This window comes from Tachysurus vachellii, chromosome 5, assembly GCF_030014155.1.
Source record: "Tachysurus vachellii isolate PV-2020 chromosome 5, HZAU_Pvac_v1, whole genome shotgun sequence".
NCBI classification, from domain to species: domain Eukaryota; kingdom Metazoa; phylum Chordata; class Actinopteri; order Siluriformes; family Bagridae; genus Tachysurus; species Tachysurus vachellii.
The window spans coordinates 21,608,374-21,621,994 of NC_083464.1; the positions used below are offsets into that span (position 1 = coordinate 21,608,374).

At 41.9% G+C, this 13,621-nt stretch overlaps 1 protein-coding gene across 13 annotated transcripts in view; it reads right to left on the reverse strand.

Annotated features, from left to right (window-relative positions):
- nbeal2 (neurobeachin-like 2) overlaps window positions 1-13,621 on the reverse strand; it is a 53,931-nt gene that overhangs the window by 22,968 nt on the left and 17,342 nt on the right. For 10 of the 13 annotated variants that reach the window (XR_009648453.1, XM_060870448.1, XM_060870447.1 and 7 more), the window contains exons 6-26: window positions 13,504-13,586; window positions 12,848-12,933; window positions 12,443-12,749; window positions 11,114-11,220; window positions 10,164-10,250; window positions 8,142-8,225; window positions 7,590-7,688; window positions 6,755-7,389; window positions 6,376-6,508; window positions 6,151-6,270; window positions 5,639-5,975; window positions 5,262-5,344; window positions 4,500-4,592; window positions 4,187-4,358; window positions 3,690-3,823; window positions 2,740-2,899; window positions 2,408-2,510; window positions 2,173-2,326; window positions 998-1,144; window positions 752-911; window positions 565-653 (exon numbers count right to left, since the gene is read on the reverse strand). Coding sequence is in view for 12 of the 13 variants with exons in the window: in XM_060870448.1 (XP_060726431.1) it covers window positions 565-653; window positions 752-911; window positions 998-1,144; window positions 2,173-2,326; window positions 2,408-2,510; window positions 2,740-2,899; window positions 3,690-3,823; window positions 4,187-4,358; window positions 4,500-4,592; window positions 5,262-5,344; window positions 5,639-5,975; window positions 6,151-6,270; window positions 6,376-6,508; window positions 6,755-7,389; window positions 7,590-7,688; window positions 8,142-8,225; window positions 10,164-10,250; window positions 11,114-11,220; window positions 12,443-12,749; window positions 12,848-12,933; window positions 13,504-13,586 (3,373 nt within the window). In the remaining variant the exon portion in view is untranslated. The remainder of the gene's footprint in view (window positions 1-564; window positions 654-751; window positions 912-997; window positions 1,145-2,172; window positions 2,327-2,407; window positions 2,511-2,739; window positions 2,900-3,689; window positions 3,824-4,186; window positions 4,359-4,499; window positions 4,593-5,261; window positions 5,345-5,638; window positions 5,976-6,150; window positions 6,271-6,375; window positions 6,509-6,754; window positions 7,390-7,589; window positions 7,689-8,141; window positions 8,226-10,163; window positions 10,251-11,113; window positions 11,221-12,442; window positions 12,750-12,847; window positions 12,934-13,503; window positions 13,587-13,621) is intronic. The other 3 variants (XM_060870449.1, XM_060870446.1, XM_060870445.1) reach the window with 1 other exon arrangement.

The window sequence follows — 13,621 nt, forward strand, 5'->3', positions numbered from 1 at the left end:
GCAAACAGGAACACAGAACTTCAACTACAAGGCTCATGGGGAAATGAATGATAATACTTTGAACATCAGATAGAAACAACTAGGTCTAATAGGCCAAACTGATTACAAGCTTGAAAGTGAATACCTGGATACAATTGGGAAACATACCAATGACCGGACTAGGGATGAGAGAGGGCTAGAACCAAAACAAAGGCAAATCACATGATCTCAATACAAAACAGACTGGAGTGCTTGTGGCTATGAGAGTTACACCATCGCTGGGAAGTGATACCTCTATGTTCAGTTTCCTGACCAGGGCTTGTTTTGATTAAACATTCTTTTTTCAGAACAGAGAAACATGCCAAACTACAGGATCCATGGTAATTACCCGGATACTACAGATAAGGGATGATAATGTTGACAACATGATGTAGTATTCCTTTAAAATGTTCAGATAAAACAACCAATCAATGATTTTGTGATTTCTCGTAATCCATAACCACAAATAAGATTCCAATTTTGCCCTTTGGACTGAAACCTCTGCAAGTTTCATGTCTTTCTTATTTCTTCTTTGTAGCAACTTACCTTGCGACATATATCCAGTCGAACAGAGAGATCAGCTCGATGAGACAGGTACACAACTGCCAAAAGGTCTCTGAAGCTGGGTGAGGGATCTGCAGCACATACACACACACACACAGACCTACATTTGAACCAGAAGTTCATAACCATGTTGTACCTTTCGTTGTCCTACTTCTCACCAGCTGTTTACCTGTAGCCAGCACCTGCTCGTACAGGCAGCGGATGATTGTCATCGTGACTGGGACGTCCTCCAGGAAGCAGATCAGTCCCAGATATGTGGGTTCTCGCAGCTTGACACGCTGTTTGTTACGCTCTGGGACTCGCTCGCTCTTCAGTACTTTGTACATGATCTTCAGAGCAGCATGGAGAATCAGTATGCAGTTTTGAATATACACACACTGGATAAACAAAAAGGAAAAGCGATGGATGTGCTCACCCTGAACACTCGTTCACGTGCATCATCATTAAAGCTGGGCTTCAGCAGCAGACAGTAGAGCTGCTCCACCCCCCAGTCCGGCAGCACAGACAGAGCCTGAGGACTGCTCCTTAGCACAGTATACAAAACATCCAACAGCATGATCGCCTGTACACAGCCAGAGAGAGAGAGAGAGAGAGAGAGAGAGAGAGAGAGAGAGAGAGAGAGAGAGGAAATGGGAGAGAGATAGAGAGCAAGCACTTTTATAATTAAACAAACATTTTTTTTGTGGCTAACGAAAACGGAAGTGGTTAAGACTGTGAGGGAGAAAGAGAGAGATAGACAGAAACGTGTGATATAAATGTCATAAATAAATAAACTCTATCTATGCATCTATGGAAAATTAATAAATATATATATATATATATATATATATATATATATATATATATATATATATATATATATATATATATTAATTTTCCATAGATGCATAGACTCATGTCATATATATATATATATATATATATATATATATATATATATATATATATATATATATATATATATATATATAAATAAATATGACATGACATGAGTGTCATGGCTGTTAACACAAAAAAAACAAGATAGACAGAACTGAACAGAACATACCCGAATAGAATTGAACAGAATGGAGTAGAATAGAAAACCAAACAAAACAGAAAAAAGCAAAACAGAAATTTAATAGAAATTTATAAAACGGAACAGAACAGAACACATAACAGAACAGAGCAAAACACATTCCAAGTGAATATAATGGAACCGAACAGAACAGAATAGACTAGACTGGAAAAAAACAGAAATGTGTAAAATGTACAGAATATAACAGATTAGAACAGAATACAGTAGATTCGAACAGAACCGAACACAAGAGGATACAATGCGGTCGAGCAGAATAGAATATAACTGAATGTGATCGTACTGTATATGAATGAGTGCAGTTATATTCGCTCTATATAGAATATATTAGCTATGCCATATTCTTAGCATAGAATTGAATAGGTCAGGACAACAGAAAATGAAAGAATTAAATCAAATGGAAAAGAACACAGTAAAACAGCACAATATAGAATAGACTTATTGTGAATAAAATAGAAGAGAACAGTGCGAAAACAGTGACCGAGTCAGAGTCAGAGTCAGAGTGAGTGTGTTACCTGCTGCTGGTCCTGCACTACTTCAGTGTACGCCAGAATACTGTGCAATTCCTTCGTAGTGGAAGACTTCAGCAGGAAATCTTTCAGTAGCTCAAAAAGTGATGTCTGTACTGTCTTCCTCTCATCTGACAGAGCACTGCCATCCTTCTCCACACTACACACACACACACTCTGTGAGTCCTCTTTTACAGTCTATCTTTTATAGCAGTGCTTTATTGTATTTTGCTGATATTACCTGTAGTGTGAGCGAATGGAGTCCAGGATGTACTGAACCCCATACTTCCTGCGTGTTCTCTGTTTGCCCTCCTTCAAGATAGAGGACAAATACTGCACGTGACCTAGACACACACGCACACACAGCAACACTTTATAGCTCATGACCTTCTGCTTAACACTTTAACTAAATCAGCTCTTTTGAGGTTTTACCTGCAGATCGAAACTAATTGACATAAAACAATACAAAAATATCAATATGACTATTTAGGAGCTTTTTTGTGTATTGTGTTATGATCAGATTTTCTCAGAACACAGTCATTAGTGGAACTGGCCCGTAACATCTGCATTTACCGAGGCAGACTGCAAAGTGACTGTGCCCCCAGATGCGGAAATCAAACAGGAGATGCTGGTAGAGCTGAGACAGCAGAGTGGTGTTGCCCTCACTGGAGACCTGCTCCAGCAGCAGCTGGCATGCCATCAACACACTCATATCCATCATCGTGCTGGGTACCTGACACAGAGAGACAGTGAAAGTGAGACAGAAACAAAGTGAACAGTAATGTGTGAGTCTGGCAGAATATGAAACCTGTTTGTTGTGGCATAGTGACGTGTTGGCTGAAGCAAGCTTTTTAGACATCAATGAACATACAGTATAGGAGTCGTATTTAAAGCCACAGACCTCTTCTCAATACCACCTGATCTACAACATCTGTCACAGGGTGTGCATACAAATGCACACGTAGTGACGTGTGCAGTCCTAGAAATACCTTGTTCTCCATACATGGGGCATGTGGTAGCCTAGTGGTTAAGGTGTTGGGCTACCAATCGGAATGTTGGGAGTTCGATCCCAGGCCCACCGAGCTGCCACTGTTGAGCCCCTGAGCAAGGCCCTTAACTCTCTATTGCTCAGTTGTACAAAAATGAGATAATGTAAGTCGCTCTGGATAAGGGCATCTGCCAAATGATGTCGAAATGTCGAATGTCAAACAGATGTGTGTTTGTCCTCTGTCTAAGATGCCTTGCTTGTTACTGCCTGTTATCACCTTGAACAAACTTCAGCCAATTACTAGGTTAAAATTACATATGCAGCGTCTGCTATACGAATCTCTGTACAACACTACTGTCAGCTGTTGAAGCCATGCTGTTACAGAAAATTAATGAACACTTACTATTCGGGATCAGAATCGAGAATTCAACAGTGCTGTAGTATAAATAACCATGCATGTTATACACTAAGGAGAAAATGCCTATATGTGCAGGGATAATATTTCCTGAGGTATTGTAGTGGGAGCGTTTGCTACCTTGCTTAGCATGGCTCCTATAATAGGTGGACCATGGCACTGGAGAAGACCCTCTTGATTGACTGGGTGATTGCGCAGCATGTTTCTAACCATAAGGAGGAATGCGGCAACGCTGTTCCTTTCCAAACGGCCCTCTGAAGGAGTGAAGGAGAGAGAAAAAAAATCTATTGTTAGATCAGAGCAGGAACTGTATATCATTTCCATTGAAAGCTCATAAAAACATCACATGGATGAATACCATGCGTTGAGAAAGTACTACTGAATGTGCAGAGATAGTCTATTTGTCTGTTTGTCATCGTGGCTCACTGTGTAAATGAACTGTTAGAGATCTGAACACTGTTTAGTGATTCTTCAGTGTGTCCGTGAAACGATTTAAGTGTTTCTAAAGACGCTAACTCTTAGCCAATTGCACTCTTGAAGAAGCTGAACACTGTCTTAACTATTCCAATTTATTTTATTTCTTTTTTGATCCACTTTAATTCTGCACTATTACTAACCACAGGATTTTCCCAGAGGGAGCAGCATGCCTGCCGGACCCCTGGAAGAGGTCAGATCTGGTCCCAGTAAGTCAGAGGTCTCCTGCCCAGCAGCCTCACCCTGCTCCAGCACACAGACCTGCTCAAGCAGGGGCAACAATGCGCCCATTCCACCCACGCAGTTCAGCACATCCTACACAAACACAACCAGGGGCAGGGTTAGAAAATACTAAAATACATGATGCACGCTCTCTTGTACGGTGTTTTGCTTTAAGCTGACAAATCACTATGCAGACTCCTAAATGCTGCCATGTGAACAGTAAAGCGTTTGAACCTTGATGTCCCAGTTGACGACCCTGTGTCCGGTTAGTCTGCCATCATACATATGGTTGGGAGAAAGATCCAGACAGATCTGGTTTTTGAAGGCCTGCAAAACACAAAACACAAAACAGAACACACTTTTAAAATACTTCACTTTTCAGAGTGCTGCAGAATATTTTTTATTTGACTGGTCACATGATGATTAACGTTCTATACGCAGCACAAGACTTAAAGTGCACATGTTATCAGTTTTTATACAAACAGCTCATTTCCTGACTAATCATTCAAATGGCTTCTTTAAAAAGACGTTGAAGACGTGTTGACGTCTCTGATGTCAAAGCCTTGTGACATTCAGTATGTTCTTAGGACAGAGGACTTTGCACGTTCTTGCTTTTAAGTAACATGACATGATGTGCTTTTGTGTCTTATTGACTTCAAGAGAAACAAAAACAACCCTGGTGAGAGAATTTAAACATGTCTTAGGTGTATAACATGTCTTATATATCAAATATAACAATGTGTTTCTAAACAGCATATTTAAATGAAAAGAAATGTGCAATTATTGGCCAATTGGCAATAAGAGAAATAAAACATAGATGCACTGTTCTAGGAAAATAGACCACGTCACAGTGCGAATGGTTGTTGAACTTCATATTATGTTCAGATGTAAAATAATAACAGGTGCTGTATGCATGCACAAACCGTGAATACACTGTGTCACAATCTCAATTTGTTAGTAACAAGGTCAGTACCGAAGAGATGAGGCTGTTCCTACCTGAGGTGTATAGTACAGCAGGAGTTTACTGCAGAGCTCTGAGATTTCTCCATCCGCCTTAAACAAGGGCACACTATTGGGACCTGCAGTCAGAAAATCAGAGCAGAGCTCACTAAAGTATCATATACACAAGCGATGCACCATTTTGACATTCGTACGGTTTAAATTTAATTGATAACATGCTGTGGTGGTGCAATTATTTCTTCATTTTCTGCCTAATTTTGTTTAGCAAACAGTGTTGCTTGTGTGTGAGAATGTCAACATGTGCATATGTGGGTGTGTCACGTCATTTCTTTACAAGTCTTGTATGCTCTTTATTATATTGCTATTGTTCACATATGTGGACGTTTGTGTGTGTGTGTGTGTGAGACTCTCACCAGCCATATAGAGTGTGCGTGTCTGTGCAGGCTGCAGAGCTTCGTGACATATGAAGGCGGTGCCCAGCAGGCCATCCAGTGATGAGGGTGAGCCCCACTCTGTATCCTGTAGTCCTGCAGGAATGGTGTAGACAGGGACATCCCTTACTGAACCCCAGCGCCCTCCCCCTCCTGCAGCAAACGAAGCTGGGAAAGACTGAGAGCGGGTGAGAGCCGGAGGACCGGCAGACATAGAGAACGCCAGCTCAGATGAGTGTACCGGGGGAGTCAGAGTCGGCGAGGTGGTAGTAGTGGTGGTGCGGTGACCCGCTGAACCAATACAACAGGATGTAAAAGGCTGGAATGTGGAGATAGTAATTTAGATTCACATATTGCATCATAAGACAGTTCATTTTATTTATATATAGTGTGAGTATGTTAGTCCTAGTAAATTACATGTCTAAAACAAACGGTTGAGGCCATCCCAAGTCAGTGTGTTTTTAGGATTCTGCACCTTATTTTGTCCTCCTTACCTCACTGAGTGTCGGGAAGCGCAGCTGTGCTGTCTTACACAAGTTTCCGTCCACATAGATCGTGACAAGGTTCTGTCCGAAAGGTCTTCGACCTGAAATGTGCACTATCGCTAAAGAGTGCTGCAGAAAAAAAAAAGACAGAATATTTTAGAAATTTTACACCTTACATGCACTAGCCATGCATATTTGTGTGGGTGTGGGGTACGTAGCGTCGACTTCACTCACCCAGGCACCATCGTTGAGGGGCATCTCTGGCAGTGAAACAGCCATGTACTCCTTCTTGGTGCACACAGCCACCACCAGCACTCCCTCCATGGTGAAGAAAGCCTCGAACCCTGTTCCACTTGCCGTGAAGAAGCTAGGAGAATCAATTAAACATTGCATTAAGTGTTTTATGACTCACATTACATATACAGACAAGACATTTCTTTATAAATTCCTGTGCCATAGGTACTCAACAAGGATACAGATAGTCTTTTATTTAGATTAGTAACCATGAACATTGATATGTTATAATTCACTGTGATATGTTATAATTCACTGTGCATAAAGAAATGCGCTATAATAACACATGTAATGTATTTGGGTAGAAAAACAAATCCACCTGTAGAGCTGTTTGCGGCGAGGGCCCTTGGTCATGCGGAGCGTATTTTCAGGGATGGTGGCATGCGATTCAGAGTGGTGTTGCTGCACTGGAGGAGGGAAGTTGTTGTTGAGGCACAGCCAGGCGTGAAAGGCAAAGCTGTTACCCGGCCAGCGGTTTATAGTGGGCACCATGATACCAGCCATGGGCGGTGTGAGGTCAAAGTATTGCAGAGCGCTGCTGCCCGTGTGGGTGTGGGCAGCCATTGCAGCAAGTGCCCGTATGGTGCGAGTGCAGTAAGGATGAGGTGTTGAACCTGACTTTGTGCACAAGAGGCTCAAGAGGCTCTTCAGGTGATGAGGGCGCAGTGAGAGTGAGCCAAGCTCCTGCACCAGGCCCAGTAGAGCGTCTGCGCATTGGCGCTCAAGCCGCTCTGACCCCTGTTTCAGCACATCCAGAACGGCGTCAACCAAACCGGCTTCCACGGCCACAGAGCGGCACGCCAAAGAACCGCGGCACACGGCCAACAGCCATTCACACACCAGCAGCTGCAGAGAGCGAGAGCCTAGCTCAGGAAGCCACTGCAGAAGCAGGAGCAGGGGCTGCTCGTTACTGATTCCCAGCGGGACAGCCTGGCAGTGCTCGCCTTCTACAGCCTGCAGACGTGCAGGGAGATATGACAGGATAGAGGGCATGTGAGAAGGAAAGAGAGAGTGAGAAAGAGACAGCATGAGTAGAGAAACGAAAAAAGATTTAAAAGGTGGAAACAAAAGTAGACATGTGAGATATATTCAGTTCATAATCATATCAAGGTCACATTCAAAATTTCAGCTGAACAGTGAATGAGTTCAAGTACCATGTTCATGAGCTCCTGGAGGAGCCGTTTGGTCGGCTGCCCTTGACTTTTTAAAACATCAAAGAGCTGTGAATATCCTATGCGCTCCTTAAAGACCTCCTGCAGAGGAAAGCAGACAAAAAAAAACACTCTCGTAACCTAATTAGAACTTCATAACACAAAATACAAGAACACTGTGGTTTTACAAAAGCATAAACATAAAACTGCTGACAGAAATGAAACCATATTAAACCATTAAGAAAATCCTGGCGCCATACTTTGGTTTCATATCGTTCATTTAAACAATGTGCGTAAGATAATCTACAGCTATTTCTCCTCTGTTTGTTTACCGAGCTTTCAAAGCCTTTCAAATATCAGCACTTTAATAATGATGAAAAAGGTCAGAGAGCTAAATGACTACAAGAGTTACAAAACTACAAAGGCAGAAAAGAAAGGTGGAACTGATGTATGGATAAAGTCACTTTGTGTGTGTGTGTGTGTGTGTGTGTGTGTGTGTGTGTGTGTGTGTGTGTGTGTGTGTGTGTGCATGGGGAAGACTAACAGCACACATACCTTGGCAGATGGCGAGTTGCTCATGATGGCAGTAAGGACTCCAATGGCATGCACTGTAATGCAGTCAGAACCTTTTTCCCAGACCTACAAGCACACACACATGAGCCGAGCTCCCAGTTTATTACATACACCTTCCTGATTACAATGAATTACTGACTGTAGCCCAGCAAGTCTGATGTGACTGTTACACTCATACACCTCACCATATCACTACCAGGTCATGTCACCACTCAGAAAAGGTCCTGTGGTGTAATCTTTCCGCTGACGGATACACTTATGCGATATTCGTATGAAATGCACAGCAACAGAGGAACAACGTCGTCATAAAATGGCCAATGAACACAGCTACACCTGCGTGTATATGCATCTGATCTTTTGGAAATCTAGTGTACATATAAACACAGGGGATTTCTGCTATTTGGTTAAAAGAAATTCTAGTTTTCACTGTGGGCCCAATTTCCCAGATTATTAGCAGTATTAAAATTTTTGCAGGCCAATCAGTACTAAAAATTCCAGTCAATTTACTCAACACAATTTTCTTAAAATACATTCATAGCTTGCCTTAGCTTTACATTTAGTGATGCCCACAAACACCAAAAAATGCAAAGCAGAAACAGAGCTGAAAACAATAAAACAATAAAATGACTCCTGAAAGGTAAAAGACTGCCTCCAGTAATGCAGCAGTTGGGATAATCTTCCTCCTGTTGTACAGACGACTTGTTTGTCTTATTTACACACTTCCTGTGAGAGTGGTGGCTCACGCGATTAACGCTCTGAGTTGTTGATTGGGGGATTGGGGTTCGAGCCCAAGCACTGCCATGCTGCTGCTTGAACAAGGCCCTTAATCCTCTTTGCTCCAGGAGAGCTGCATTATGTCTGAGCCCAACTTCCAAAAGATTTTCATTGTAATATATGTGACAAAATAAAGGCCTCGTCTTGTCCAGTTGGTCGAGCTTGTAAAATAGATTTAATCTCAATGACTTTTTATCCTGAGTAAGTAAAACGTTAGTTACTAATTTTGTTACTTTATTTCCTCCTTATCATTCGTTCTGTGTTTAGCTTTGTGAAAAACTTTGCTTTGCCTCTGTTTATAAAACATGTTAGATAAATAAACCTGCCTGGCCTTCATTAATGATTCAAAGCCGATCAGTTAAGGTTCACGTGAGATCTAAAAATGTTCGTAATGAACCAGAGCCCTTGTTCACATGCTCTTTTTAATATCCAGTTTGATAAATGAGGCAAAAACATCATACATTGTTCCCCATTTAGAGCTAAATAGCAGCCTTTCATTTGTCACATATACATTACAGCACAGTGAGATTCTTTCTTCACATATTCCAACCTTGAAGGTTGGGGTCAGACATGATACATTGACCTTGGAACAGTGAGGGTTAAGGGCCGTGCTCAAGGGCCCAACAGTGGCAGTATGGCAGTGCTGGGGCTTGAACCCTGATTCACAAACCAGAGCATTAACCATTGAGCCACCACTGCCCCAGATAAATGTATGTGCCAACCCCCACACATGCAAACAAGCACTCACACACACACACACACACACACACACACACACACACACACACAAACGACGAGTCAACATTTCTGTATTTCCACCACCAATCAGCCATCACATACCCCGTCTCTACACACAAACTAAGTTACAAAAGAAAGCACATGCAACAAACCCATAACTCTTTGCAGGCAAATATACACACCGAAATATCTAGTTAACACGTACACAAGCACGTTCACACCAAAAGTAAACCCATGCACCCGAGCACAAACGATCGTCAACAGTAAACTCTCCCTTCATAGATAAACAAAGGACGAAAAAACAAGACTCCATTTCTTGTTTTTCCTGTGTGCATGTTTGCAGGTTTGAGTGTGCAACAGGACCGCATGCACAAAGATATTTGTTGATAAGGAAAAAAGTGTGAGCCAACTGTATGCTTGGGTGTGTGTGTGCGTGTGTGTGTATAATAAGGAGGGTGAGTTTCCTGTGGACGGGCCCTCTGGGGAAAGTACCTGCTCCACTTTAGCTTCTGTGAGCAAACGCATGGTGAGGTCACACTGTGCCTCATACTCTGTATTACCCCTGCTGCTTTGATAGAGCTGCAGTGTGCGCACACAAGCACACACACACACACAGAGACAAACACAGACACACACACAAATATGAAAAACACATAATAAACACAGACGTCAGAAACATGTTCAGCAGTAGCCACTGTTTTTAAAAAAAAAACAAAAAAAAACACACGAATAGCGACAGAGATGCACATAACAGATAAAAAAAAAAAGAAACTCTTCCTAATCCTGAGTTTAGAACATTACCACATGACTATCCAAGTTTCAAAACGATACTGTCGAAATCCTTAAAAGAAATTGCAACCTTCTCTCTTGATCCCTTTCTCCCTGTCTGTTTCTCTTCTAATGCGCAACCCTATTATACATTTAATCTATCTGTATATATTGTGCAAGTTAAATTGATGCTGTGTTTGTTGACTGACAGTTAAATATGACTCAATGCAAATGTGGAGATGATCCAAAAATCAGTTCAGAGGATATATAAGAGCTTGGCGTTAGTTATAAAATACAAATGTGAGCACGAGGGTTATAATGAGGATATTTATAACATGTTAAGAAAGTGAGGGAGGGAGGCATAGCCTTTAAATTGTCTTTCCTATTAACTCTTTCTTCATGATCTTATATGAAATCTCACCTAAAGCTCTTGGTATAAAATTGTCTGTATTTTTGTCTTAGTGGCACTCAAGTGTAGACAGACAGACAGACAGACAGCGAGACAGACAGTAAAAATGCTACCTAAAGTATTAGCAACTTGGTGAAGACATAATATTTAATATTTCCCAGTTGTGTATTTCTAGCCTGGCCCTGAACATGTGATCCCTGAGTTTTGCCCACAGCACAATATTTTGTCGAGCACATCGTGAGCGCGTTGTAGTGCGTACACTGACCTTGCTGTTCTGGATGAGCCGGAGTATGTGCTCGAAGCAGTTATTGTTCAGAAAAATGGCCTGCAGCACGGGTCGGTCGGGACACTGCAGGATCTCCGGGATGGCGTCTACACGAGAGGGCACTGTTAGAAAGAACATTCACAGCCATGCACTAATATGAACTAGTATTAAAACTCAAGTGCACAGTTTTGGTGCACGTTTGCTAAAGCGCTCTGTTTTGAAACTCAAACTGTAACCAAATACAGCCTTTCTCTTCAGGGTTCGCTTCCAAGCCGTATCTCTGAAACACAAATCCTGCCCTGATGCTAGGGTGAGACAGAAATCTTTCAGTGTTGATTTTTAGTTGTCTACATTTTACAGCGAATTTAAAAAGTCCGGTCTTTTTTTTCCCACCATTAATGAGGTATAGCGACCAACAGAATTCAACTGAAAAACAAACAGAAAAGATTTAAAGACTAAAAGAAAATTTATCAGCGAGGATGCAGAGAGACATTCAGTAACATTAAAGACAATGCAGGAACATCTGGATTCTGTGCTGTTCATTTCATGCACATATTCTTCACATGGATGGGCTTAGGGGGTATTGTGACAAAAATAAATAAATCCCAGCACACATAAATTCACCCTAAACCACATGGCAAAATGTATTGTGGTAAACGATACTTCATAAAAACCTCTAACAAACTTATCCCCCCAAAAACACCATACCAATGGTGAAGCATGGTGGTGGCAGCATCATGCTGTAAGACGGTTCACATGTACAAAAAGGGACCACAAACACCATCACCATCAGAGAATTTTGCACTCAACACTGGTTTTAGAAATTACAAGAGATCTTTGCTATGATCTGTGTTCACACTACAGCGTACAGTAATAAAGAGGAAACAGTGTGAAGTGTCATTGGAGAAGTGATCAGATTGAAAGGCGGACAAAGGAACATCTGTTTAAATTCACTTCTCTATTTCTCTACAATTCTCTACAGAAAATGACCCTAAATTACAAGAAACGGGGATCAGTGAATTATTATCTGATTTTTTTTTTTCAGGGCAGTACGGAAGTGAGTCTGCAGGGTGGAGCAGCCCTGAATAGACAAAGTAAACAGCTGAATTGTCATTATAAACTCAAGTCAGTCTTGAAATCTAAAGAAGTCTAAAGTATCGCTAGATATGTGTTCTTTTGTCATGGTTTGAAGATTTTGGATAATCAGATACTACAGTGAAATGAACATAATACTAGTCCGATACCGTAATCAGACACTGAAAAAGCCCTGCAGTGCTGCTGTAATACATCATCGCTCGATAAGCTCGGACATGAGAGGCTTCGCCTTACTGAGCATGTGTGTTTGCAGGGTGATGATGCTCTCCTCCCAGGCGAGGCCGTCTTCCTGCTCACTCACTGGTGGTCTGTTCCAGTTGAGCAGCTGGAAATAGCTGCTGAGCACGGTCTTAATCTCCACCTGCCTTTCAGCCGGGCTGCTGCAGTGCAGCAGGTGGATCATAGCGGTCAGGCAGCGCAGCGTCAGGCGCAACACTTGTGGGTCTTTACGCTCATCTTGGGCAGGACGGAGGCACCAGGAGCGCAGCACAGACATGAGATCCTCCACAGCATGGGGTGTGATGGAGAGCAGGCCATTCTTCTATACACACACACACACACACACAAACACACGTTGTCAGTGAAATGTTGGGCAACATCAAGCAGTCTGGTACAGGAGGTGTTTATACTGAGGCTTACTTTGCAGCCGCTGGTGATGGCGCCATGTAAATGCACCAGTCTGAGCAGCAGAGGATCAGGAATTCGCTCGCTCTCCTGCAGGCAGTCTGCACGCAAAGCCAGGACTGAATATGCATACAACATTCAAGGATAGTAAAAGTAAAAGCAGAGTATACAAAATTTCTAGAGAAACGTCAGACATGCAAAAGTGCTTCTGCGGCTGTAGGAGGTAATGTTTGCTCATATCGGTCCCTTCAGGCTTACATGGAGTTTCTTTGTAGACTATGTTTGTATGCTTGTTTGTTTGTACACAATATTGTACACAGTGTTTACAGCAACTTTTTTCAAACCTGTAGAGATATTATTTTGCAGAAAGCTACTTGAATTGGAAGAATTCGGGATTCTTCTTTTAAATTCCTCCCAGTGAAAACACAATTACTTTACATAATACGTGTACGTAGGTTCTACATGTGTTCATCGAAAAGGATGAATGGGGGAAGCTCGATAAAATATACATTTTTTTTGTGCCAAAATGATGTCTTTCAGTATCAAGAATGACAGAAATTCTGAAAACATCTACGTCTGGTGTGTACATTGATATCATTAGATCAAATGATATATATACAGTATTATTTTTGTTTGTGTGTGTGTGTGAAAATGTTGAGCATGTGGTGTACCATGAAAGAATGCAGGTAGCTCCTCTGGCAGGCTGAGAGGGGAGAATTTATATTTGCTCCTCTCCAGCATGCTGACCTCCTCTCTAAACACACACACAAGTACATTATTTACACACTT